The sequence below is a fragment of the Fulmarus glacialis genome, unplaced genomic scaffold (assembly GCF_000690835.1).
Source record: "Fulmarus glacialis isolate BGI_N327 unplaced genomic scaffold, ASM69083v1 scaffold15317, whole genome shotgun sequence".
NCBI classification, from domain to species: domain Eukaryota; kingdom Metazoa; phylum Chordata; class Aves; order Procellariiformes; family Procellariidae; genus Fulmarus; species Fulmarus glacialis.
Window position 1 is genome coordinate 674 of NW_009222717.1, and position 24,944 is coordinate 25,617.

The window sequence follows — 24,944 nt, forward strand, 5'->3', positions numbered from 1 at the left end:
ACTGTGATAAAGGTTTGATAATTGGTTTAACAAGAGAACATGTGTATGGAAAACATATAGCTGCTCTTAACAGAAACAGGAAAATCAAAATTGAATAAACATGTATGTACTGCCTCTTAGCAAGAAAATACTTCAAGGACATAGCAGGATAGTTCAGGGACTAGATGATAGCATTATTTCATGACTGTCCTTCAGGATATAGATAATGGTAACTAGAATTAACACTGAAATCTTCAGGTTTTGGTGGTTTTTTTCCTTATAAATGAATTTTGGATTTAGATAAATCTTTAAAACTAATATCATGTGAATGTCTTGTTGATTCAGTGACAGCTCAGCTTTTTCGGAGTTACGCATTTTTCTGTCTCGGACCATTAGGAAGAGCTACAAGCTACCCGTGTTCTATGACTGGGAATAATTTTTTGAAAACCCAGGAGTTGTTTGGTTGTCTGACATCTGTTGATGATGGTTTGTGATAACTTTCATGTGTTTAGCACAAAATGATGTAAGAACTTAGTCCTTTAAGTCAGAGATAAATGGATATATTTAGCATTTTGCTTCCTGTAGAGTGAATAAAAGCTGTAATAATACATTTAAAATTTTTGAAATTCCAGTACTGCAATAGCTGAACCCTCAGTTTGTCCCTCTTCTGTAGGGTGATACATAGTGAATCAAATGTCAGTTTTAATTGCTGGGTACAACTGTAAGTCGTCTTACTATAAGACACGATGAGGTACCTCAGTGGAACTGAGAGGGAGAGGAACCAAATATAGGAACAACATAGGCTTAATTGTTCTTTGTTTCCTTGCTTTCCAGGTGACAAGGCTCTGGATGGTTACAGTAAGAAAAAATATGTCTGCAAACTGCTTTTCATCTTTCTCCTGGGGCATGACATTGACTTTGGTCACATGGAGGCTGTAAACCTGCTCAGTTCCAATAGGTATACAGAGAAGCAAATTGTGAGTAACTCAGTCTCTGTAAAAGATAAGCTCTTCTGTCTAATATCCTGCTCAGCTGTGTAGTCTGTAAAGGACGTTGCTTCATTCCTGCCGCCCCATCTTAAAGCCTTATTTTTGGATCTAGCAGTGATTCTGAAATTTAAACACCTTTGTGCTCAGGGAATCTTGTACTGATTGTAAAAGCTAAAATATGCACTCTGTGTAAAATTATTACTCTTGTTAAGAAACTGCCTTGAGTCTTGTATTAAAACGTAAGTAACCTTTTAATTTTCAGAATGTCTCTTTAAATCTTCCTATGTAAGGTTGTGTTTATCAGGTACATGTAACTTACTAGTGTCTGGATAATATTATTGATTTGCTCCCATTTGTCTAAAATGATCTTTAGAGTATATGCTGAGATAGATTGAAACACTTAAAAACTGATAAATTAGGGTAACACTAAACTTACTCTTTTTTTTTTTTAGTTCACTTAATCTTTCTAGCCTTTGCTCTGCTATCTAAATATCTCTTTCTGCCAGTAGTTTGGTATTGGAGGACAACTGTATGTCTCAAAGAATTACTTGTGGCATTAACAGAAAACATAATTTAAGTCAGCTAAAATCAACTTTCCCTTTCGTTTTTCTGAATCACAGGGATATCTCTTCATCTCCGTACTAGTGAACTCTAACAGTGAGCTGATTCGCTTAATAAACAATGCCATCAAGAATGATCTGGCCAGCCGCAACCCCACCTTCATGGGGCTTGCTCTGCATTGTATTGCTAATGTGGGTAGCCGGGAGATGGCGGAAGCATTTGCTGGAGAAATTCCAAAAATACTTGTAGCTGGGTAGGTATGACATGCCTCCTTCAAATACACCACCAATAAGCCTTTTCAGCAACTCAGTTCCATTGCAGCAGCTTAATCCATGCTTAGAGCTATACAGCCCTGGGCTTGCAGTACAAATAGTGACAATCTCTAGTAACTGCAGATGCTTTGATATACCTGAGCATGGAGTTGCTTGTGTAAGTGTACAAATACAACATGGAAATTAAGACTCTGTCAATATCTTGAATAGGCTTTTACAGCTTTGTTGTGATCGAGTTTTTGTTCTGTATAAACGTGTGGCAGTGAATACCCCTGAAATGTGTATGTTTTACTTTCCTTATCTCTTCTGATGAAAAGAAGAAATAAACGAACCTAATAGATGTTTATGCTACAGCTTTTGTTATAAACCAAAGCTCTTATTTAAATAGTCCTGACTTCATAAGGAATGTGAGAATATTCTGTTGTGTGAGCTTTCTTGCTTCCTTTACTAGCCATGTAAACAGCAATTCCTGTAAATGGCAAATAGTCACTGCCAACTTTCTGACTTTCCCTTTGTGTTGCTAGAAGTCTCTAAACAGACCTGGCAAGTGTCTGGAACTGTAGTTAAGTAAATCTAAAATAAAACTTGTGATTGCAGGGCTAATTTATTTTGAAACTTAAAATGTCCAAGTGCAACCAGTGCATTTAACTCTCTTATGGATATGAAATGTTTTGGAATATGCATGGATGTTGTTTTATAACAAACTGATGTCTTACATTAATATTAAAAAAGTAACATGTTGCGTAAGAACTGTATTAATACTCTAAATGTCAAGCACTGGAGCTTGCAAATGTTGGAAATGCGCTTGCTTATGCAACACTAATTCTGACTGTGTCTATTGTGTGCACTGAGTTGGCGACAAGAGGAAGGATGTAACGTGATATCTAGTGGTGGCAAAAGTCTTAGGAAATACTTCTGAACTCTTGAAATAGTCTCTCTATAATGCCACACTTGAACACTTACTGTGTTTCAGCAAAGCTGAAATGTAATATGGGCCAGAAAGAGAAGAATAAGCAGCTAGCACCTGATGCTCAGTATGGGTCTAGTCTGGTGGAGGAAATTGGGGAGAATCTATGCAGTAATTCTACCTTTCTCAGACATGGAATTCCCTGTGTAAGGGTGCATGTTTAGAGATGGCACGTTCTGGGGCCCTGTCAGGCTTGTTGCTGTCCTGTCCTGCACTGCCCTTGCCAGGTGCTATTCTCCATGTAGCATAGTGGAGACAACACTGCGATGATGAGTCATGGGTTTTAGTAAGATAACCTTAAAAAGTTCCAAAAATTTCACTTAGGGTCATCGATCACAGGCAGAGCACAGCACCTTCAGTTCAGACTTGTTTGCACTCTGCGCTGGGTTTATGTTCTGCGATCAGTCTTCAGGCTGTCATTCCTTCTGCATTTCTAAGAGAATATGTATAAAATGTGTACACGTACATGTCATATCTAAGTGACCTGTGCAGAATGAGCACTGTCAGTTATATTTGCAACTTTAGTGTAGCTCCCTTGGCTTGAATACAAACTGGAGGGAGGGAGTGGTCAGGGAAGGGAAGAATAGGTTTGGTTTTTGTTTTTTTAACTGAGGTACAATTTGATCTCATGGAAAATTAGTAAATTCATAAAGAATAGGTGGACTGAACTTCTGGGCATATGGAGGTTTCTGAACATTTAACCAAGATTGCCTCTTAAAACTTCAGTGCTAATACTCTGTACATTTTTTAGCTGTTGTTTGTGCAACATACAAAATGCTTAATTGACTACTTCGTGAAAGGGGGTTCACTGAACTGGAATAGTAGCATGCTGCTCTTAAAATAGTCCATTTCTGTGCCAGCAGCATGGATGGCAAGGTGAATAGATTTGTGAGTTGCATGCTTGGTGATAGCTAGCCAACTTGCATGCTAGCTGTAGGTACTAAAGCTGTTGAGTAATTAATGATTAGTATCTGATATGCAGGACCTATCAGGAGATCCAGCTTTTGTTGCATGCATAATATAGTGTACCTTAACTGGCTTGAGTCACTTTGGAAGAAACTTGTTCTCGTGATTAGATGAGCTTGTGTTCATCTAATGATGAACTTTCAATTCTCATAAAAAGATGTGAAGTGTCACTCTAAGTTGCAAAGAATCATTACAGAGGTTACTAGACACATGTAATGGTTGAAAACTTGGCTAGTTAAACTTACTGGACAAAATTAGGAACAACAAATAATGTACAATAGGAAGAATTTAGTGAACTTCTGTTTCAATGTCTGAAAAGATGCTACCTGGCTAGGGATGCTGAGTCAGTGCAAAGACTAGCACGTAATGCTGGCCTGCAAGTATTGCTGTGACTTAACCACTGTATTTTAAATCCATATTTATGTCTTGCAGAGATACTATGGATAGTGTGAAGCAGAGTGCTGCCTTATGCTTGCTGCGTTTATATAGAACTTCTCCTGACCTTGTCCCCATGGGAGACTGGACATCTAGAGTGGTGCATCTCCTCAATGACCAGCACTTGGTAAATCAGTTTCATTATGCTTCTCGTGCCTACTCTGTATAGAGAACGATGTCATTTCTGCTGTTAAATATACTGTTAGTTTATTTCTTCTTCAGTCTTTCAGACAGGTGGGTTGCTCTCTTCTTCAGGCTTGGGGAAAGAAATGGAAGGAGTTGTAGTCCTTTTTTAGTTGCTGTATATATTAATTTTTAATAGAGCTTTGTTTACCTTTTTCTTGGAGATATAAGAATGGTATGCACAAGTTCTTCTTTTGCTTTGGCTGTAAATAAATTAATCTTGTGCCTTGTGATTCTAAGTCATATTGCATGGGTGTAATACTAATTTTCCTAGGCCTTTTAAGATTAGACCTGCACTAAAAATGCAAGGCCTGATTTGTCAGTGCTTGGATTTCCTTGTCCTGTGGTGTCCATGTTGTCATTCTTATCTTGCTGGTTCAGAAAAACCTATTGTTCTAGCGAAGAAACTCTATTTTTCCCCTGTCTAGTTACTTTATGAAGGTAAGGCTATTAAGACCTGTGCTTCAGCAGCAATAAGAGTGCTTTAGTCTGCACTAATGTAAAATGCTTGTGTTACAAAATTGAATGTATTGCTTTGGTTTTTTTCTAGGGTGTGGTTACTGCAGCTACAAGTCTGATCACCACTTTGGCACAGAAGAACCCAGAAGAGTTTAAAACTTCCGTCTCCTTGGCAGTGTCTAGATTAAGCAGAGTGAGTCCAATGATAACCCTGATAATACTTCACCAATGCTTAATTTATTCAGCTTTCTAGGTCAGGTTAGCTTACTGTTGCTTATTTATTCAGCTTTCTATGTCAAATTAGTTTAGTGTACCATTAAAAGTGAAGATGATTCAGTTTCACTTCATGTAGCTGGTTCAGCTAATCTCTTTTAACACTTGTTGCTTACCAAGGCAAAAAAACTGTATTAACTGTATTAGCTTGCCTAAACTTTCTTGGTGTAATCCTTGCTATGCTCCAAGTCTATGTAGCAGAAAGGTGCTTCTCTCCCTGAGCTGCTTGTATTTGAAAGGATCCTTATGATGCAGCTGAGTTTTTAATCCTCATTTTATGTTACTGTAATACCAAAGAGTAGTTGGATCAAAGACTGATTCTGTAAACTTCTGCACAGAACCCTCAAATACAGCCTGTACTTTTAACTTTATCTAAGCTTCTTAGAAGATGACTCGTCTTCCTATTCCCTCTTTTGAGCTGCTGCTACGTTAATAATCATAAGCATTTGATATTCTGTAAATGGGTGTAGGAGGTTAAGCAGGCACAGGGGTTGCAGGGAGAAGTGGAGAGACATTTCTGTAAGTTAGCATCTTCATGCTGGAAAACTTACATTACTGTTTTGATTGATTTTTGTCTTTTGGAAGGTGTGCAAGACATGGGAGGATACTAAACAAATGTATTTTAGACCCAGATTTATGCAGTGTTACACCCAAAATTATCTGTAGGTCAGAGAAATGTAATTTCTTTTCAAATTCAAAGATTTTGTCTAATACTTAAAAGCAAGGGAGTGCTGAGGGAAGTGCATAGCTGTTCTGGAATGGAGCAGCAAGAATTAGGTAAAATTTCTTTGAGCAAAGCTAGTGCCAAACTCCTGCTTACCCTAGAATCAAAGAGGGAAGAGAAATCCATGAAGAGGGGTACTCCCTCTGAAACCTAATCTAATCCTTATCACTTTCCACTATGCATATAAACCTCTTCTGTGAAAGCTATCTGTTCTTTGCTCTGGAGTATGAATATTACTGAAGGTGTTAGTTGGTTCTTCTGCTTTAGTTCAGTCTGTCACAGCATCTTGTGAGTGAATTCCAAGTTCATCTATCAGCAGTTAACTATAACACTATATTTAGGCTTTCTGTTGGCTGGATCTATGAATTGCTGAACCAAAGAAAGTCAAGCGTCTAGTTAAACATTTTGGTGTTACAAGATGGTCACCTTGATTCTTAAGAAAAGCAAGTATGCTTTCAGGAAGAGACTACTGTATCTGTAAAACTGAATTTCTGTTACTAGGGAACCTGATGGTATACTCATAGTATGACAGCTGGCATCTAATTCATTCCTGAATTAAACATTGCTAGTGACATAGTTTTGTAAGCCTCTGTCAAAGGTGACCTACAGTGTTCTTTGGGACCTTCTCATGATTATGCATCACTTCAGTAGCTGACGTGCTGTCTGCTTATTTTACAGATTGTAACTTCTGCATCAACAGATCTTCAGGACTATACATACTACTTTGTTCCTGCTCCTTGGTTATCTGTGAAACTTCTGAGGCTGTTACAGTGCTATCCACCTCCAGGTAATGCACAAATCACAACAGTGGTCATCTCTTTTACGCAGTACACTCTCTCCAAAGAGCTACTGTGCTGTAGTGTTACCGTAACTTGGAGTGCAAGCACATTGCCTTAAGACAAGGATACTGAAGTCTGTACTCTTGAGTGTTTCAGATTGTTAAAATTAAACACAACATAATTCAAAAGGCCACGTAGCTTAGAGCAAAGTATCAAACCAATATGCATCTTACAAAACAGTTGCAACTGCCATTTCAAACATTCTTTAATGTTATCAACTATATTAAAGTCTTTAAATATATGATAGTGCAGGTCGCGTTTGGCTTTTGTTCTTGCCCAAATCGAACTGTGGCTTAGAATTCTTTTGCCAACTGTATATTGGGGGAGGGTGAACTGTTTTTGATGTATCAGAATACTTCAGTTTATTCAGATTTAGCAAGGTGGAAGGCCTAAGGTAGGCATTAGGGCTTGAGCAAAATGAAGTTGTCCAACGGCTTGTTCTTCTCCAGAAGACCCTGCGGTACGTGGTCGTCTTACAGAGTGCCTGGAAACGATTCTGAACAAAGCGCAGGAGCCACCAAAGTCAAAAAAAGTACAACACTCAAATGCAAAGAATGCTGTGCTGTTTGAGGCAATAAGCTTAATTATACATCATGACAGGTAAGCTGTGAGAACACTTCTATTATGAGAGGATTTTTTTTAAAATGAGAAGCTGTGGCTTTGTCTTGAACACTAGATGGAATTTTACTGAGGGGGAAGCAGGGGGAAAACAGAATATGAAGTTGTTTGCTAGATTGGAACACAACCACAGCAATGGAATTGAACAGTATTAACGAACTGTGTTGCTGTCAGCATATTTTTTTTTTTATTGCTTTGTTTCTTGCTGCTTTTTTTTTGGTGTTTTGTATTGACCCCACCACTCTAATCCAACAGAGATTACTTGCTCAGGGTATCTGAATTTTCATTTCACCAGAGGGGCATTCTAGCAGACACTTGGAGCCTGAAGAAATTTCCACTGCAGAAATAGTATTCTGTATTGGGTGTTCTCAGACCTGTTGCTTTTAACCCTTTCACTTTCTCTCCTGTTCTGTGCAGTGAGCCAAATCTACTAGTCCGTGCCTGTAACCAGCTAGGTCAGTTCTTGCAGCACCGAGAAACTAATTTGCGTTACCTAGCACTGGAAAGCATGTGCACGCTTGCCAGCTCTGAATTCTCACACGAGGCTGTGAAAACACACATAGAAACAGTTATCAATGCATTGAAGGTAAATATTTAAGTGTGCAATCTGTTTTGAGTGTCGTCATCTCCCCTGCCTCAATACCCTCCCTCTCACTGCCCCAAGTCCCCCATCCCCAATTAAGCTAATAATACTTGGGGACTAAATGAGTTATTCTCATAAGTCTGCTTCAGGTTGTTTTCCTTAATCCTGCAAAACCTTGCTGTGCTGGCAACAATAGAGGTCAGCTTCAGTTTATTTCTGCAGCTTACTAGTAAATCTGATACTTGTAGCTGTGGCCCCTGTAACACTTTGGTATCTCCTCAAGCTGTAGACTGAAGATGAATAATTCCTTCAAAACGTGGAATTTCAAAACGGAGAATGCTGGGAAGACTTTGTTTTATTACTGAGTTGCTGGTATCAGACACTGCTTCTTCACTGAAGAGGGAGCAGTAGAGCAGATCAACTTCCACTGCAGAATCCGAAAGTCAAGAAACCAGAAAGACATTCCCAGGCTATGTTTATGTGAAAAAGCAGAAGTTGAAAGAGGAAGACTGATTTGCATGTAAACTGACTTGCACACTTCAGTGTTTACATGTATTGTTTTCTTCCAAGCTCGTGCTTTAGCTTATTAATACATTTGTCTGAAGTACATATCTGTCGTAGCTGGGCTTCTGTTGATCCAAGGCAAGCCCAACACTAAACCTGCAGGTAGCTAATTGTCCATTGGCCTGATGACAATTTGACAATTTCAGCCAGTTATTAATGCATTTGTGGCCAGTGGTGCCAGTTACCCAGTGCACAGTGGACCACAAACTCATTCACCCTAGTTAGGGTAATAGTGGAGTATTCTGTACAAACTCCTCCATCCTCTCAGCACTTGCACAGATTTGAATACGTATACTACAGAAACAAAACCTGATGATTTGAATTCTTGCAGTATCTAGAAGCAGGAAGCTGTCTGAGTCTCCAGTGACCTCTTTCTAGAATAACATGAGAAAGTGAGAATAACATGAGAAACTCATAGCTTATGTGAAGGGTATATCTAAGTTCATTCTGCATCTGAAAGATTATGAAAATGCATTTGTTTTAAATTTGACTATGGATTATAGTAAGTTTCATCTCTTCAGTAGGTTGCATGTGCTTTCCAAATAAAGATGAAATCACCTTGACCTCTTGCTGTGTGTCCTTTCGTAGACTGAAAGAGATGTAAGTGTACGACAAAGAGCTGTAGATCTCCTGTACGCAATGTGTGACCGAAGCAACGCTCAACAGATTGTGGCTGAAATGCTGAATTACTTGGAGACTGCTGATTATTCCATTAGAGAAGAAATTGTGAGATATTTTTGTTTCCTTAATTTTTGCATAGCTGGCTTTGGCACCATATGTATCATTGATTGATTGGGATGCTGTATAGTCTGTGATAGAGATTCTTTTTTCATGGTGGTTTAAAAAAAAAGAAAAACAAAACAAAAAAACCCAACCAAACAAACCCCAGAACCCCTAAGTTTGTAGTCTAATAGCAAAGAATGTTCTTCATTTAGGTTAAACTAATGGGGGAGGGGGTAAAAAAAAAAGTGGAAACTAGGAATTTTAAAAACTAATCTTGGTCTCAGGGCATTGCGTATAGAAAGTGAAGTGAATTTTATCAACACTTAAGCAAATACGATCTCTAGATCTGAGATCCTACTCTAGTCAACTGTTTAATAGCTTCAAAAATTAGTGTGATAGTTAGTTACTTATTTTTAGGTAGAACTTTGAACTATGTATGCTGTGAGAACATTCTCTGTCTAAGGATTCCCAAAAACAATACCTTATAATCCGCTAGAAGAGAGGCACGATATCTATCTCCTTCCCCCCATCAGGAAAAAAAATGCAAAAGTTGAAATACTTAATGACCTTCCTAGAATGGTAGCCAAAACCTGTACTTATGGTAATTATTTAGCTTAGTTAGGTGTTAGTTTCTTGATCAGAGAAGTTAACATAGAATACAGTGTTAGTTGATTTACCTCTTGTACTGTCTTATTGCTGTTGGCAATCTACCCTGACTTGGCAGATAATGTGAATTTCATTATGTTAATTTACTACTCTTAAAAGAATTGGTCAGTATAAATGCAACAGATAACAAATTATGTGGAGGTCTCTTCCTGTGCTGATTGTTTGCTTCAGGATATAGGATTTTTAGTATGACCTGAAAAAGTCAGCTATATTTTGGTGTCTCTGGTCTGTCTCTGCTAGCTTGAGTTTCCATGTTTGTTTTGTTTTTTTGGTTTGTTGGGGTTTTTTTTTTTTGAGGTCTCCAATTTCCTGCTTGGTCCTGTCTCTGATGGTTTAGATGCTGTTTTTATAGCAAACAAAAATGTTCAATAAATTGCTCTTGATCACTTAGGTACACAGTTGAAAAGCCACAGATGCAACATATTCGAATGCATTATGGGGAAAGCATTATGTACCTGGCAGCTGGTGTGTTCTGGCACAGAATTTCAATATTTATCTTTCATCTTAGCTGCGGGAGCAAGTGAGCAAGAAGATGCATCTGAAACTGAAGCTTCATGGGATATCATGAGGTGTCACTAGGCGTATATGAAAGTGAATCCTGATACACCGCTGATAGCAGAAGCTGGTCAACCTTTCTTTATTCTCTTACGTGTGTTCAGGTTCTGAAAGTTGCAATTCTAGCTGAGAAGTATGCGGTGGATTATACCTGGTATGTGGATACAATCTTGAATCTGATTCGCATTGCTGGTGATTATGTCAGTGAAGAAGTGTGGTATCGAGTTATTCAGATTGTCATCAACAGGGATGATGTTCAAGGGTATGCAGCAAAGACTGTTTTTGAGGTGAGAATAACTGTGTTCAATTCCCTTTCAAAATAAGGTAGGAATTAAGTAAACACAAACCTAGCAGGTGTGTGTGCTTCCCCATGTTAGGGAGGAGTAAAAATATGATCCTGAATATTTCAACAAAATGCTGCTGAAGCATCATAGATTTTCAGAGCCAGAGACTGTATTAAGTTGATGAGAAGCTTCTCTGGCTTAAGTAATGTAGAATACATCTGGTACTGTTTGGTTTTGGTGAGGGAGGGCAGGGTGCGTTATGCTGGGTTCTTTGTTATTTTGGTGGATGATATTGAATGGATGGTTTGGTAAGGAAACCACATTACCTGCAAAATTACTGAAATGTAGTAAAAATAGAAGCCTTTTACAGGGCGGCTTGCTTTTCTCTTTTTTTTGGTTTTTTTTTCCTTTCTAGTTTTCTGCACGCAGGAATCCAAAACACTCAAAATGATAACTTGATGATCCTTCTGGAAGTATATACCAATTCCTTCTGTTCAGTATCTGATAAAACTGGAATTTGAACTATTAAAGGAGAACACTTTCAAATGCCTGGCCTTGTTGCTCTGACTTTGTTTGGGTTCTTCATACGGGCCTTCCACTTTTTTTTTATTTCCTTTCCTGAATGTTTAAGCTGACTTTCAGAACTCATCCCTGCTATGTGTTTCTTCATACTCAATAAAGACAGTATTTTTATCTTGGACAACTTCAGCACGTTTTCGCAAGGTTTAAATTAAGTATATTAATTTAATATACTGACACCCCTAAAAATGTAAGGGGAAACCTAAGCAGCAGTATCTGTCCTCAAAAGTCCATAGTGCTGCTAGATGGGCCTAAGAGTGCTCTTAAGCAAGTAATGCTTGCGTTAGAGATTCTTCTATAAAGTCATACCACCTATCGTGCTTTTCTTGTAAGTGCTCTATAGTGCCTAGACCTATGGTCTGCTCTTACAGGAGACTAGGAAACTGGATATGGAAGTGACAAAAGATCGTTCTTGATACGCTACAGATTGATGACTATTAATGTGTTCTTACAGGCCCTTCAAGCTCCAGCATGCCATGAGAATCTTGTAAAAGTAGGTGGCTACATCTTGGGAGAATTTGGAAATCTGATAGCAGGTGATCCAAGATCAAGGTAAAACACCTTCTAAAATACTGAATTGAAGTAGTAACACTTTCTGTAAAGAATCTAATGTCTATTTAATATTCCTAAAGGCCAGTTAAAAAATGTTTCAGCTCTTGCTAGTAATGCATTAAGAATTATGTTTACAAAAGCTGAACAAATTATTTTTCTTCCCATCTTTTAAGTCCCCTCATCCAGTTCAACTTGCTACATTCCAAGTTTCATCTGTGTAGCGTTCCTACCCGAGCTCTGCTTCTGTCTACCTACATCAAGTTTGTGAACCTGTTTCCAGAAATCAAAACTACAATTCAAGATGTATTGCGCAGTGACAGTCAGCTAAAGAATGCTGATGTTGAGCTGCAGCAGAGAGCTGTTGAGTATTTGAGGCTCAGTACTATTGCCAGTACTGATATATTGGTAGGTATAAAGATTTTTTTTTTGTTACTGTGCAGAACTCTTTAACTGTATCTTCTGTCAACAAGTAAACTCCACTAAACCTTACCTGATTGCTCAGAAATCTTAATGCAGCATTAAGGATCCACAATGTGGGCGCTGATTCTTTTAGTCTACCTAATTCAGCTGCAGTCATCTTTAATTTAGAGCTAAAATGGAAGTTGTTATTGCATTACTGGGACAAATGACCATTAAAGCATGCTAGTCTGGAGCTGGGAAGCTGGTGAAAGCTGGTGTAGTACAGGGTCCTACAGTATTCAGATACCAAAAGCCTAGTGCTTTGTTTTGAGGACTTACTTGATGGTGGGCAGGAAACTTGTAATTGTGCGGAATTTTTTTTTTTCTCTAGAAGTTTAGTGTTTTAACATGATGCTCTCAGGTCTGGCCAGAGCGTGGCACACTTAATCTTGACAGCTAATAAATGCTCAGGTCTGACTAGATCCTTAGGTAATCTTCTGTGGTTTCAGTCTAGGTCTGCTTGTGCTAAGGACCATTAGGTCTGCTATGATCTAATTTTTTTTATTATTATTTTTTTATTTACTAGCACTGTACCAGAGAAGTGATATGCTCCTGTTCTGTTAAACAACTGCTTTGGGAGGACTTCAGAAAGTTTTAAATAATTTTTGAATTTATTTTTTTAAAAGCAAGTCTATCCATCACTGTACAATAAACTGCCTAGTCATTTTCTGTGTGGATAATTACTTCTGCTTTTGCCTCGTGCAATCTCTAAGGGCGTATCTTTTCAAAGACTCAGAAGCCTGGTTTGGCTTTTTCTGTAAGTTTGACTAATACACTTGTTTCTGTGATAAGGCTACAGTGCTGGAAGAAATGCCTCCCTTTCCAGAGAGGGAATCTTCTATTTTGGCTAAACTCAAGAAGAAGAAAGGCCCAGGCACAGTTACTGACCTGGAAGAGATCAAAAAGGAGAGGAGCTCTGATATGAATGGAAGCGCTGAACCTGCCTCTGTCAATGCCAGTGCTGTTGTGAGTTTAAAAGCTGTTATTTCACTAATTTAGTTGGTGTGCAAGTTAGGAAAGAATGGTTTCCTTAAAGTGCCTTTTTAGGGGTTTAAAACTTCTTATCTCAAATTTAAGACTATGGGTATTTGCTATAAAGTAGCAGGGGAACATACAGCTGCTTTCTCCCCACTGCATGCTTGGATGCAATTTTCCTTTGGAAATCTTATGTAAATGGAGACAAACTGTCTGCAGCCTAAAAAAAATCCCCTTTTACGTTGTTACTTTGAAAAATATTGCTGTAAACTTAGAAGTGGGAATTTACTTGTCAGTGAAATTGCAGTGCAGGTGAGATGATAAAATTAACATATTTAAAGGAGTAACTTGAATTTCAAAGTATCAGCTATTTCTCTGCTTTGTCTAACATGGTAGATATTTTGTATCTTGTTTCAGGTGGTTGTTTTTACTAGAAGTGGACAACACTTGACTTAACACGGATGTCCTTAAATCAATATAATATTGTTACTGTTTATTTGACAGTACTATTTGAGTTCCGTTATGGTAGACAAGGCCACAGTCTTGTTTCTTCTGAGCTGAAACTTCTCATTTTATTGTCAGTTAAAGCTGGTAGGATGAATCGTTCCCATAATGTAATACTTGTAATTACAAGTTATGCTCGTCATTAAAACCAGAAACATTTGAGATGTAGTTGTAGATTACCTAAGAGAAGGAAATATTGTAGCACACTCCCTGCCCGGTTAGTTAAAGCATAATCCTTTAACTCTTAGTCATTGCAGTATGTAAGAGCAGATGTTCCAAGTGCAAGATCTTTGAATGGACAAAAATACCTTTCCAGCAGAAAAGTTGCCAAATTTTCTTTGCATGCCAAATTGACTGAGGTGACTGGCAGTTAAAATTGCATTATGCTTTATGAGCTTCACTTTGTGGGTTGCAGCCATGTAAGAAATTCTGCTATGTTACCTTCATCAGTGGCTTTGGTGTGAACCCTGGCTTAGATGCCAAGAGTTGAACTAGCTACAGGCTCTGCTTTTTTGCTGGTTAGGTTTTACATTGTTTCTAAGGTTTTCCAAGCTTCAAAAACGCAGGCCGAAACTGATAGTCAATTTTAAAGATGCTGTGATGTTTTAATTTAGGTTTGTGTAAAAGCCACTGCCTTTCTTGTTGGATTCTTCATGAAAGAAAAGCAACACATCTGAATTTTATTCCCTACAGTACTTGATTTCCCTTGAAACTAAGAGTGGAGAAGAGAGGGGGGAAAAACATTGTCGTCTTTCTTCTGCAGAATCAGATTCTAGACAGATGAATTTTTTTTTTGTTTAATGGTTAGGTGGACATAACTCTTTTCAAAGGAAAAAAAAAGGAAAAAAAGAAAACCACATGTGTAAATAACCTTAAGTTGAAATGCAAGGTGATAACTGCATTCATGAAGCCTCCTACGTCCATTTAAAGCTTGATTTGGGGTGGGGAGAGGCACTTTGCCATAGCTGAGTTGTCTATGCAAAAGAGACAACTTTGTTTTAGTTTTGCTGTAGTGTAACACCAAAGTGTCTTGTCTTCCCTAGTCTACTCCTTCTCCATCTGCGGATCTGCTGGGTCTGGGTGCTGCCCCTCTCACCAATTCAGCTCCCCCACCGTCCTCTAGTGGTAGCCTGCTGGTGGATGTATTTTCAGATTCAGCTTCTGCCGTTGCACCTCTTGCTCCTGGTTCTGATGACAACTTTGCGAGGTAATTAAGTTACCCTGTAAGGAATCTGAAGAAGAATTTGTCTGTTAAAACAGGATTAGAGAAAAAAATACATACAATAACTTTTGGTTTTGTTCCAGTTTATTGAATGCATTCGTGGGTGGTAGTTGTGCAGTGAGAGAGGTGTTCTTGAACTCTATGCTGGATGTGCTATCTTTATTGAATACCTCTGCTCGTGGAAAAACTGAGTCTGTAGTAATCAACCTGAGGCTATTAGCCACACCATATTGCCTTGTTTTCGTGCTGGTTTTGCTTCTTTGTTAAACTAAGCTGCTTGTGCATCTCAATACATTTTGAGTTTGGGGGTTATCTGGCCTGATATGAATACGTATATTCTGATCTTATTTCCATAAAGTATTCTTGTGTCTCTCCACTTATGGCAAGCTGATACTGGAACAGTGAGATGGATTATATCCAGAGATACTGGTTCTCAGAATTTTAAGATACTGTCTGCTAAATTGTTCTGCTACTGTCTGACAAACAGGTGTGAAAAAGGGAGAAAACCAAGAAGTGCTTTTCTTTTTTTTTTTAAAGGGGATTTGATACAAGTATCTTCCCAATTACATTACCAAGTGTAGTGCAGGTACAATGTGTTATTAATCCCTTTAATATTAAAAGCCACTGTGGCTACACTCAAATGTTGTTTGGAAAAAAAGAGTGTAAGATCACAGAATGTCTTTAAAAATCTGTCGTCTTGTTGGCCAAAGAACGTGTTACTATTGTCAAGGACCAAATTTTGAATGATGTCATGACAAATTTGCAATGCATCTTAATACAAAAGACGTAACTAGTGAAACTAATCTGCCTGGATCATTGAGACTTTCATCAGTTTTATACTACGCAATGCATTGTTGCAGGTTTGCAGTGATTAAGACTTGATCCTCTATTTCTCTTGGAAGACAATAAGCTATGTTTAATCATGCTACACAATACCAAGACTTTAAGAAGCTACACAAGCTTGTTAGAGCTTTTTTTTTTAAAAAAAAAAGAAGAAACCAATACTAGTCGCTTCATAAGCAAAGTTACCTAAAAAGAGTTTTCTCTTTCTGCAGAAGAAAGTATAGCATTGCCCAGCCCCTTGGTCTGTCTGTAGATGATTAAATGCTTCTATAATGATACTGAGAAGTTGCCTTTTACAGTTTCCTACCTCTTTTTAGTGCTGTTGTCACTTTTGTTTCTAATCTGTTACTTGGGTAAGTCATTCTCTGTGTGCCTGTATATTCTTGCCTACACTTAATACTTGCGTGTTTTTAAGAACAGATTGTGCAGCTGTAGTTAGAAGTGCCACTAAGGTTGATGAGGCCTTCACTTCAAAGTGCACATTCGTAGTAATTAATATAGATCTACATTTATGGTTTTGAACTAAAACTTTTTTGCTGTCACAATTAAATACCTCAAAGAACTTGGTTCTTTAAGAGGTATAAATTTAAGCTACTGAACACCTTCAGCTGTCTCCTGTCTTTGGGAAGAATTGCTGGTCCCTAACAATCAGGGAGGGGTGGGGTGGGGGAGAGAAGTGGGGGAAAACATTGCCTAATGCCTAAAACCTTTCTTAAGTGTACTGAGCTAGGGCAGCTAATAAATTTTTCATGCATTAAACTCAGCAGTGCCATTTTTGAGGAAGGAGGTAAAAGAAATAACTAAGCACTAAGCTGTCTTTACTAACTCCTGCTATCTCTGTCGCTACTGCCTTTCTTCCTTTGTGCTGCCTGAACTAGCCCTGACCTGGCTTCATCTGAGGTAGTTTCTGAGGAACCAGCTGATACTGTGCATGATGCTGATGAGCTTTTTCACAAGTAAGCAATACTAAAACCTTGCAAGGCTGGGCAACTTCCAGAATATAGTTATAAAGCAAAACTATATTGTGCATTAACTTAATACCAGCAAAACTAGAGAAACATGTACTGTCAGACTTGTGGCTAGAACACCTCTGTAGATGCTGTGGATTTTATGACAAGCTCATGAATATGTAGGTTAGACTTGCCTTTACGAGTCAGTGCTATCGCATACTGCTCTAAAATAAGGCAATGCCAGTTGTATATTAAGTTTTGCAACTATTCACAAATAAAGGAAAAACATAAAAAGAGTAAATTGTCAAAAGTGCTGATATTTGGAAGTATGTTTTAAGTGCCTTGTACGCAAAAGGCTGATATTTGCCGACCACCTCTTCTACTTTTAAGTGAAGGGTGACAGAAAGGACTGAAATCACTGCAGAATGGGCTTCCTCTCTCAAAATGGAAAAAAAAAAAAATACAGCTCTCAGTTGACTTACATGACACAGAACTGATAAAACAAGGGATTCTTTTTTCTTTCAGGTTTAAACAGTCAAAGCTTCAAACTTTTCAATTCCGCACCAACCTAATGAGTTTCAGAAGTTGTCAAGAATATGAATAAGAAAAATCCTAGTCTGTTGCCTGGTCCTTTATAGACAGTGTGTGTGTGTATATAGCATATTGTGGCTTCCTTCGTAGTTTCTCAGACATCCTATCAAATAAAAATTTCAGTTCTTTTCGTGTCCTACAAGTGGTGGTTTTGGTTGTAAAATTGTCTTTTCTAACTCTGCAGTTTTCTGCAAAGGCCTGTCTCAGACTGATGCACTCTAGGTTAACCACAATCTTCATCCTCTGTGTAAACCCTGAATTTTGTGGTTCTAAATATTGTTTAATATGGCTCAATTTAAAACACGTTTTCCCTCTCTTTGCCTAGGTTTGTGTGTAAAAATAATGGAGTCTTATTTGAAAATCAGTTGCTACAAATTGGATTGAAATCTGAATTTCGGCAGAACCTGGGTAAGATCTTTCAGGCCAAGTCGTTAGCTGTCTGCACTACGAACCCCAATGCCAGCACGATATTGCGGATAGGACTTACTTTTCAGCTACTTAAGAGGGAAATGTGATTTCAGGCCTAACCTGTCTTAGGATCTTCAATGTTTGTGTGTTGCTGGCTTCTGTGTGGGTTCTTGTTTCCTTAAAATTTTTGGTTGTTTTGGTAGCTGAGATGAAATGGGAGTGTTAAGTGGTACTGTAAGCTCCAGCTCTGGCTGCCTAGTTGTAAGGCTGGTACAGCCAGGGTTAAAAGGACCATTCTCATCAATTTTTATATCTTACAGTATAGTTTATTGTAATAATATATGATAGACAATACATTTCAGACATGTCTATCAGAATACATTAATGCACAAGGTACTGAAAACATCTAGGAAAGAGCTGGGAATCGAACACAGGCCAGCACTAGAATTCCTTGCTTCTCCCCTTTTGCATCACTTTTGGTACCATAATAGGTTCTTTACATAAAAAGTAATGTTCTCCGGCAACTGAAGACTTCCACTGATTATTTAACTGCCTGCGTGACAGCTACTATGGGAGAGGTCTGATGGTTTGTTTTAATCTGTTATTTCATTTTGAACTGTGAATATCTGGGTAAGATAAACCATGTAAATTACACTTTGGTTTTAAAAGTTCTTTTAAAGAGAGGTAGAAAGACAGCGTATTAGATACTTGAAGCACAAGTAGTTCAATATGATTACATGTGATGTACCTAAAAATTCTGATGTCTTACTCTTTTCCTTCTAGGACGTATGTTCATATTCTATGGTAATAAGACGTCAACGCAGTTCTTGAATTTTACTCCAACAGTAATCTGTTCAGATGACCTACAGTCAAATATCCTTAAATGTGTCTGTTCTTATTTGGGTTTTGTGTTTTATGCCACACAAAATTATAATAAAGCTGCTGGATCAAGGTATGGTGTCCTTGAACATGAAGAAATGAGAAACTTACTGATAATTTTCTAAAGTTCTTGTAGAAAGAACAAGTCTTGAGCAGAGATGGAAGTTTCTCTCCTTAAAGTTCTGGTTACAAACACAAATTTTACTGTTGAAATAAGGAGAAATTAGGCTGAATAAATGTGTAATGTAACTCTGTAGTTTTCTTCACTGTCATGAAGTAGCAGGGGTGTAGATGTGGTGTCCTTCAAGTCCTGCATTAGCAGATAACCTCAGACTTGAGATGGAGGTAGAAGAATACATGTACACAAAGATGATGATACTTTAAAATAAGCTCTTACTTTACAGTTTGTCCTTAATGCTTGGTATTGCAAATTCAGGTTTTCTGGGAGACTGTGTAATCAAGCTTGTTTGACTCAAAGCATCACTGTAATGTTCACATCAAAATGAGACGGTCCAGAACTCTGTGCCTTCATACCTTTTTGAGGCATCGTTCTTTAAGAATATCCAAATAACTGAGAATTGTGGGGGTTATTGCTTCTAGGTGTGTCAGTATGAAAAAAACCAAAACCAAACCCTTTTTTGCTGTACAAGAGTTGAGCTTTGAATATTCAGTAGCATATAGAGAACGAGTGGGCACGATGCTAATTCCTCAATTCCTCATGTAGCTTATTGATCAGTTTCCTTAACCACTTCTTAACGCCTGAATCTTCAGACAAAACCTGTTGACCCCACAGTGGATGGAGGTGCACAGGTTCAACAGGTTGTGAACATTGAATGTGTGTCAGACTTTATTGAAGCTCCAATCCTGAACATTCAATTCAGGTAAAACACAGGATTTAAATGCTAGTGAATTAATTAAGTGAAAGATGTTAAATTTGTCCTGGTTCTCTGACTGAAGCATAGAATATGGACACATAAAGGTGTCTTCGGTAGACGATTTACTTGAAAAATTGATCTAACTAAGCTTTAAGCTACTAGGGGAGGTAGGGAATCCACTTGGAACAATGTGGTTTTAAAAAAAAAAAAACTAATCAAGAAGCAGCTACTGATAAAATGTCTCCATGACTTCTCTTTCCACTATCCGTATAAAACAGCAGTCTTACTGTTTGCTTAAGAAATTTTGGTAGGAATATAGGCAGTAACTTCTCCCTTCTGGAAACCAAGAACGTTTCTGCAAACAACTTGTACTGGAAATGCATGCAGCCAAAACCAGAATCGTGTTATGTCCACTTAACATCAGCCTTTGGGAAATCCTGATTTCTGGGCTACATTCTGTTACTCTAGTCTAAACTGGTTCTTACTGGTATGTTTTCACAGGGATATATTTTCACTCCTTTGGGTGCTATCTAGAAGGATAATAACCTGTGTTGAAACTGAGGGACCCTTATTAGAAGTTCTGCCAATTCACTTTCATGTGCCATCTAAGCAGAGCAAATAAATTTACTTAACAGTGGATTAAAACTATATCTTAGAAATAATATTACCTGCAGCTGATGGATTTTAATCATAAACAATTGCACCTTAGCGTTCACCCTTAATTGCTTGGTGGATTTAGGCTGAGAGACTGCTGACACTGTGCTGCGTACATCATGTTATTTCTCTTCTATATGCAGGTATGGCGGAACATTTCAAAATCTTTCAGTAAAATTACCCATCACACTGAATAAATTTTTCCAGCCGACAGAGATGTCTTCTCAAGACTTTTTTCAGCGTTGGAAGCAACTGAGCAAGTAAGACTTTGTCTATACTTGGGATGGGGCTCTTGTGGTGGGCTAAGGGAAGAAAAAGGGTATATTGTGAATGTAGCTGGTGCAGTGCCTGTACTTAATCCTGCGAGTTATAAACTCTCCCAATATAATTAGTTGCTATTGAACAATGCCGTACATAATATATGTGTTATACCATGTATTCATCTTGCCTTGTCTTGCAGCCCGAAACAAGAAGTACAGAATATCTTTAAAGCAAAACACCCGATGGATGCAGAGATTACAAAAGCAAAGGTGGGTGGTAGTGTGGTATTTTCAATAATTGTAAGGGTAGTGGTATAAGGAAACTTTGTTCATCTTGGTTTATATGGCAATTGGATCATCCTGTTAAAGTTGTGTAACAGACCCTTGGCAGTGCTGGGTTAATGGACTGTTTCTCAGTGTGGCTTGAATTGGATATAATCTTCAATAGCAGCTGGAAACTTGAAGCTATTTAAGAAAACACCAGTTCAGTGCTTAAAACTGAATGGGAAGATACTTTAAGCCTTAATTTATACTAGAGTTACTAGTTAGAAAAGAAAACAAGTGACTACTTGTAGAACTGGCTGCCTTAGGCAAAACAGAAGTGACTAGTGTAAGACAGGAATGGCTTTATCAAAAACAGGAGAGACTTGTTGAATCTAACTTATTTCTCAGTTGTTTTTCAGAACAACTTTTTTTTCAGGAACAGCTCATTATCAGGGTCACTCTGTCACTTGAAAAATTTGTTGTAATAAAATTGATACTGGATAATTCTTTAATGTTTTGAACGCTTCAAATAAAAATTAGTCCTCTACTTGTTTTGCTAGTGGTGGTGGCTGTGCTTGGGTAGACTTGGTATTGGTGTCCCGCTGTCCCCACATCTAAATCTTCTGGGTTTCTTTCATAGATAATTGGCTTTGGATCAGCGCTACTTGAGGAGGTAGATCCCAATCCTGCTAACTTTGTTGGTGCTGGTATCATACATACAAAAACTACTCAGATCGGATGCTTGCTGCGCCTTGAGCCCAACCTCCAGGCACAGGTATCTGTTTTAAGTATCTACAGCTTAAATACAAGGTGTTGTTGGAACTAAATATCTGTGTATATCTGAAACTCCTTAAGGTATTTATTTAAAATCACTATTGCAATAGCTAATTGTGACTGCAGACTCCAACCAGAAATGAAATTGTAGCAGCTGGTCCTGGCCCAGTTTGGTAAGCTGCTTCTTCCTAGCAATTCCCTCTCCTGTTGGAAGAGATCATTGTATTATTCCAGACTGAGACGGAGTCTCATCTTCTCCTGAAGGTTGGAAACATTTGATGTTTCTGTTTTGTGCACCTTGGACAAGATTAAGTGTAATTCTCTTTGCCATTTTAAATTAATAAAAGAATGATTGGCTAAAAGAGAAAACATAAGCAAACAAATACAATGTTAAGAATATTTTTCCGCAAGTATTTTGATAGAGGCTTTATCAAAGTTAACTGGGAATTGAAAATGAGTTTTGGATGGTAAGTCTCCTGTTTTCTGAAGAAGCGGTGGTAGAAAGTCTTCAGACTTTCTCTCATTCACTCCTCTTAAAGAAAAATTTTGGACAACACCTTGCTGTTAAAGCCTAAAAATATTAAAACAATAGTAACTCCCAACAAGGGTTTGAAGATGTACTCAGCCTATGGTTTGAAAAAGCTGTATTACTCAGTGGCTGGCTGCCTCTGAAAGTTTTAAGTTGAGGCCTTTTTGCTACCAAATCTAACAAAAAAACTAAGAGGTAACTGGTAGCTTTCACTAGTTGACTGTGCATTCATTTAATGCCAAACTGTGTTTAAAAAGTAAATAATATTTTATGTTCTTTTTCAGATGTATAGGCTCACACTACGAACAAGTAAAGAAGCTGTATCTCAGAGATTATGTGAATTGCTGTCGGAACAGTTTTAATATTAACCATGTCAGTTCTGGTTTTTCCACTTATATCACTGTCATCATACTGCAAATAAATGTCTTGTACATCACTGTCTGAGTACTGCAATGCTAACCAATACCAGCTCCCTGCCTTAATAGGACTTGACCCTTGTTTGAAATTAAGACTATAAAATGTACAGTACAGGGAAGTGACTTTTTACATTAAAAATAGCTTTTAGTGTGTTACATAAAGGGTGGGAGGGCTGTCTTGTGCTCCTTTTTTTGCAGAGGTCAGGCTTTTAAACTTGTTAAAGGGAAATTGATTTAGATGTGATAACCAGGGATTTCAACTGGGAATGGCTAGTAACATTCTGCCTTAGCACCTTTAACAGGTTCTCCCTCTGTGCTGAGCTGAAAGAAACCAACGTAATGCTGCTCAGTAAGGTTAATTCAGATGTTAATGTAGAGGCAAAACTTTGTAAAGTTGAACGTTGCCACAAGTCTTGTACTGGATGGAAGGGCAGGTTGCAAGATGTGTTTGAATCCGATTCAAGTGAACATTTATGTTGTCGTCAATCGTTGTATTTGAAAAATGCCACAGGACCAGAGTCTTAAAGTATTAATCTTGTAATCCTTTACCTCTTAATGTTTTCCGATCTTTGGAAAGTGGATTGAACACAAAAGCTATTCTTAATCCTTGTGCATATCTCAAATAATGAGGTGAGCTTCTCTGGTAGGTGGTGAATGAGTACCTGCTTGTTCATTGTTAGTCAAACTGAGGTTAAATATTCTATTCTGTGTTTTTTCTGTTTCCCATCAGACTTAGCAAGTAATAGTTCTAATGATGTGATATAACTAACTGCAGAGTCTGGTACTGTATAAAAGGAGAAGTGGGAAGAAAAGGGCCCTTGAAGGGCTGTAAGGCATGCGCTCTTTTAGATGAAAACGTAATTTTAAACGCTATTTTTTCTCCCCAGTGTACAGTGATGTTAAAACTCGAGAGGTTGAATAACTGATATCTGAACAGTTTCCTGTCTGTCAGTGGTGGTAAAAATATCCAACATGGTGTAGAAGACTTGTGTCGAGACCGAGAGTAGAACGCTTAAAAACGTTCAGCTTTTGTAGTGGTTTTTACAACCAAAGCCTTTGTAACTTGTTCCACATCAGAAAACTCTTGCAGCTTCTCCGCAGAAGTAAGCGGACACAACTTTGGCTCACGCTCTTGAAGCCTTGAGATGCAACGAAGGCTGCTAAGACAAAGCAGGTGAGGTAGCGCAGTTAGAAACTGTGGGCAGTTGTCAGCGAGTACTACAGGTCATGGTGAACGAAGTCAGCTGCTGCTGACATGAGAAGTGAACCTCAGATCAAGATTTCCTCAAGGTTATTGAAAGGAAGCCTGGGACTGGTGTCTCAAACACATACAGCCAAGTATGCCCATGAAATAAAGGTTTTGAGTAACAGTGGTGACATTGAAAATACACTTAAATGAGGCTCCTGTCATGCTGCCCAGTGCACAGCAGGGGACAGGATTCTGCATGATTCATGCCTTGCTTTTTTTCTTCAGTGCTTTGAGGTAAATGATGGAACTGGGTGATTATAATTTGGTTTGGTTGAAGGCTAGTGAGCGCACTTGAGTGCAAGTGAGAAATACGGAACAAAGGTTTGGCTGTGGTTTGTGGATTTGGGGAGATACTTTGTTTTGGTGTTGTGTTGGGTTTTTTTTTCCCAGGAACAGCTGGTAGCTATGGATGTTATGACTGAAAACTTGGCTATAGACCTGGTCTTTCTGCAAAAGTTCTCTTGAACAATTGGCCCTTTTATGGCCTTTCAAGTAGCTTATCAAGACTCTTTGATCACAAATGTTGTCTTTGAAAATCTTCTTGAGCAGTTCCTGCAGTCAGGTTGGGCAGTTGGCAGAGTACTAATGGACTACCTTATGTTTGTCCTTTGGATGCCATGTCTTATTAGTCCTGTTATCTTAACCATGCTGTTGGCTGCTACATAAAAATCTGATGTGCTGAACTAAAGGGAGTCTTTGCTAAGACAGGGGAGGCGCTTCTATTTCATTTTTTCCAAATCCTGTTGTATATCTGTCCCCCTGAAAATGTTCTGTGCCCTCATTAAAAGACACCTTGAGACACTGCACTACTTTAGTTCACTTTGCTTTGGTTCAAGCTGTGCTAAAATGTGCATTAAAAATGTGGGAAGGAGGGGGGTAAGGGAAAGTGTCTTTTCAGTGGTGACTGTGCTAAGCTTATGACTGTTTACACTTTGCATTAAATGTCAGCTTAATGAAGCCATGAGCAGAAAAGTGAACAAATTAAGGACAAATACTTGATTTTTTTTTTTTGTGAATGATGGTTAACTTACCAAAGTGATGTATCCTGTCAAGCAGACAAAGTAATTTCTGCAGTAAACAGTGTTATTGTTTTTAAGTACAGTATTTTCAGGCATTGACATGTGAAAATAACTGAATAGCAAAACAGGTAGCATATGTTCCTTCCTGACCTACACTCCATATGTAACATTTATGGTGATTGTCTTATTTGTATAAAACAAAGTTCTGTCAAATTAAGTGGAGAATTTTCATATAGAAAACTATATATTAGACTATATTCATCAGAAGAACGTATTAAGATTAAATAAATGATTAGAACAGT

The 24,944-nt window shown here is 38.1% G+C and overlaps 1 protein-coding gene across 2 annotated transcripts; it reads left to right on the forward strand.

Moving 5' to 3' along the window:
• Positions 1-812: 812 nt before the first annotated feature.
• Positions 813-24,944, forward strand: AP2A2 (adaptor-related protein complex 2, alpha 2 subunit). 2 transcript variants are annotated; one of them, XM_009581560.1, is made up of 20 exons: positions 813-956; positions 1,589-1,782; positions 4,167-4,296; positions 4,903-5,004; positions 6,487-6,595; positions 7,097-7,247; positions 7,683-7,851; positions 9,001-9,138; positions 10,461-10,643; positions 11,674-11,771; positions 11,945-12,176; positions 13,023-13,196; positions 14,753-14,916; positions 17,641-17,723; positions 18,507-18,596; positions 19,360-19,483; positions 20,275-20,391; positions 20,592-20,661; positions 21,296-21,430; positions 22,243-22,929. In XM_009581560.1, exons 1-20 carry the CDS (start codon positions 906-908, stop codon positions 22,318-22,320), a joined length of 2,592 nt encoding a protein of 863 aa, XP_009579855.1. In that variant the 5' UTR covers positions 813-905; the 3' UTR covers positions 22,321-22,929. The 2 variants fall into 2 exon arrangements, with proteins under 2 accessions (XP_009579855.1, XP_009579856.1); XM_009581561.1 differs by having other exon boundaries at positions 818-956; positions 7,100-7,247; positions 22,243-24,944.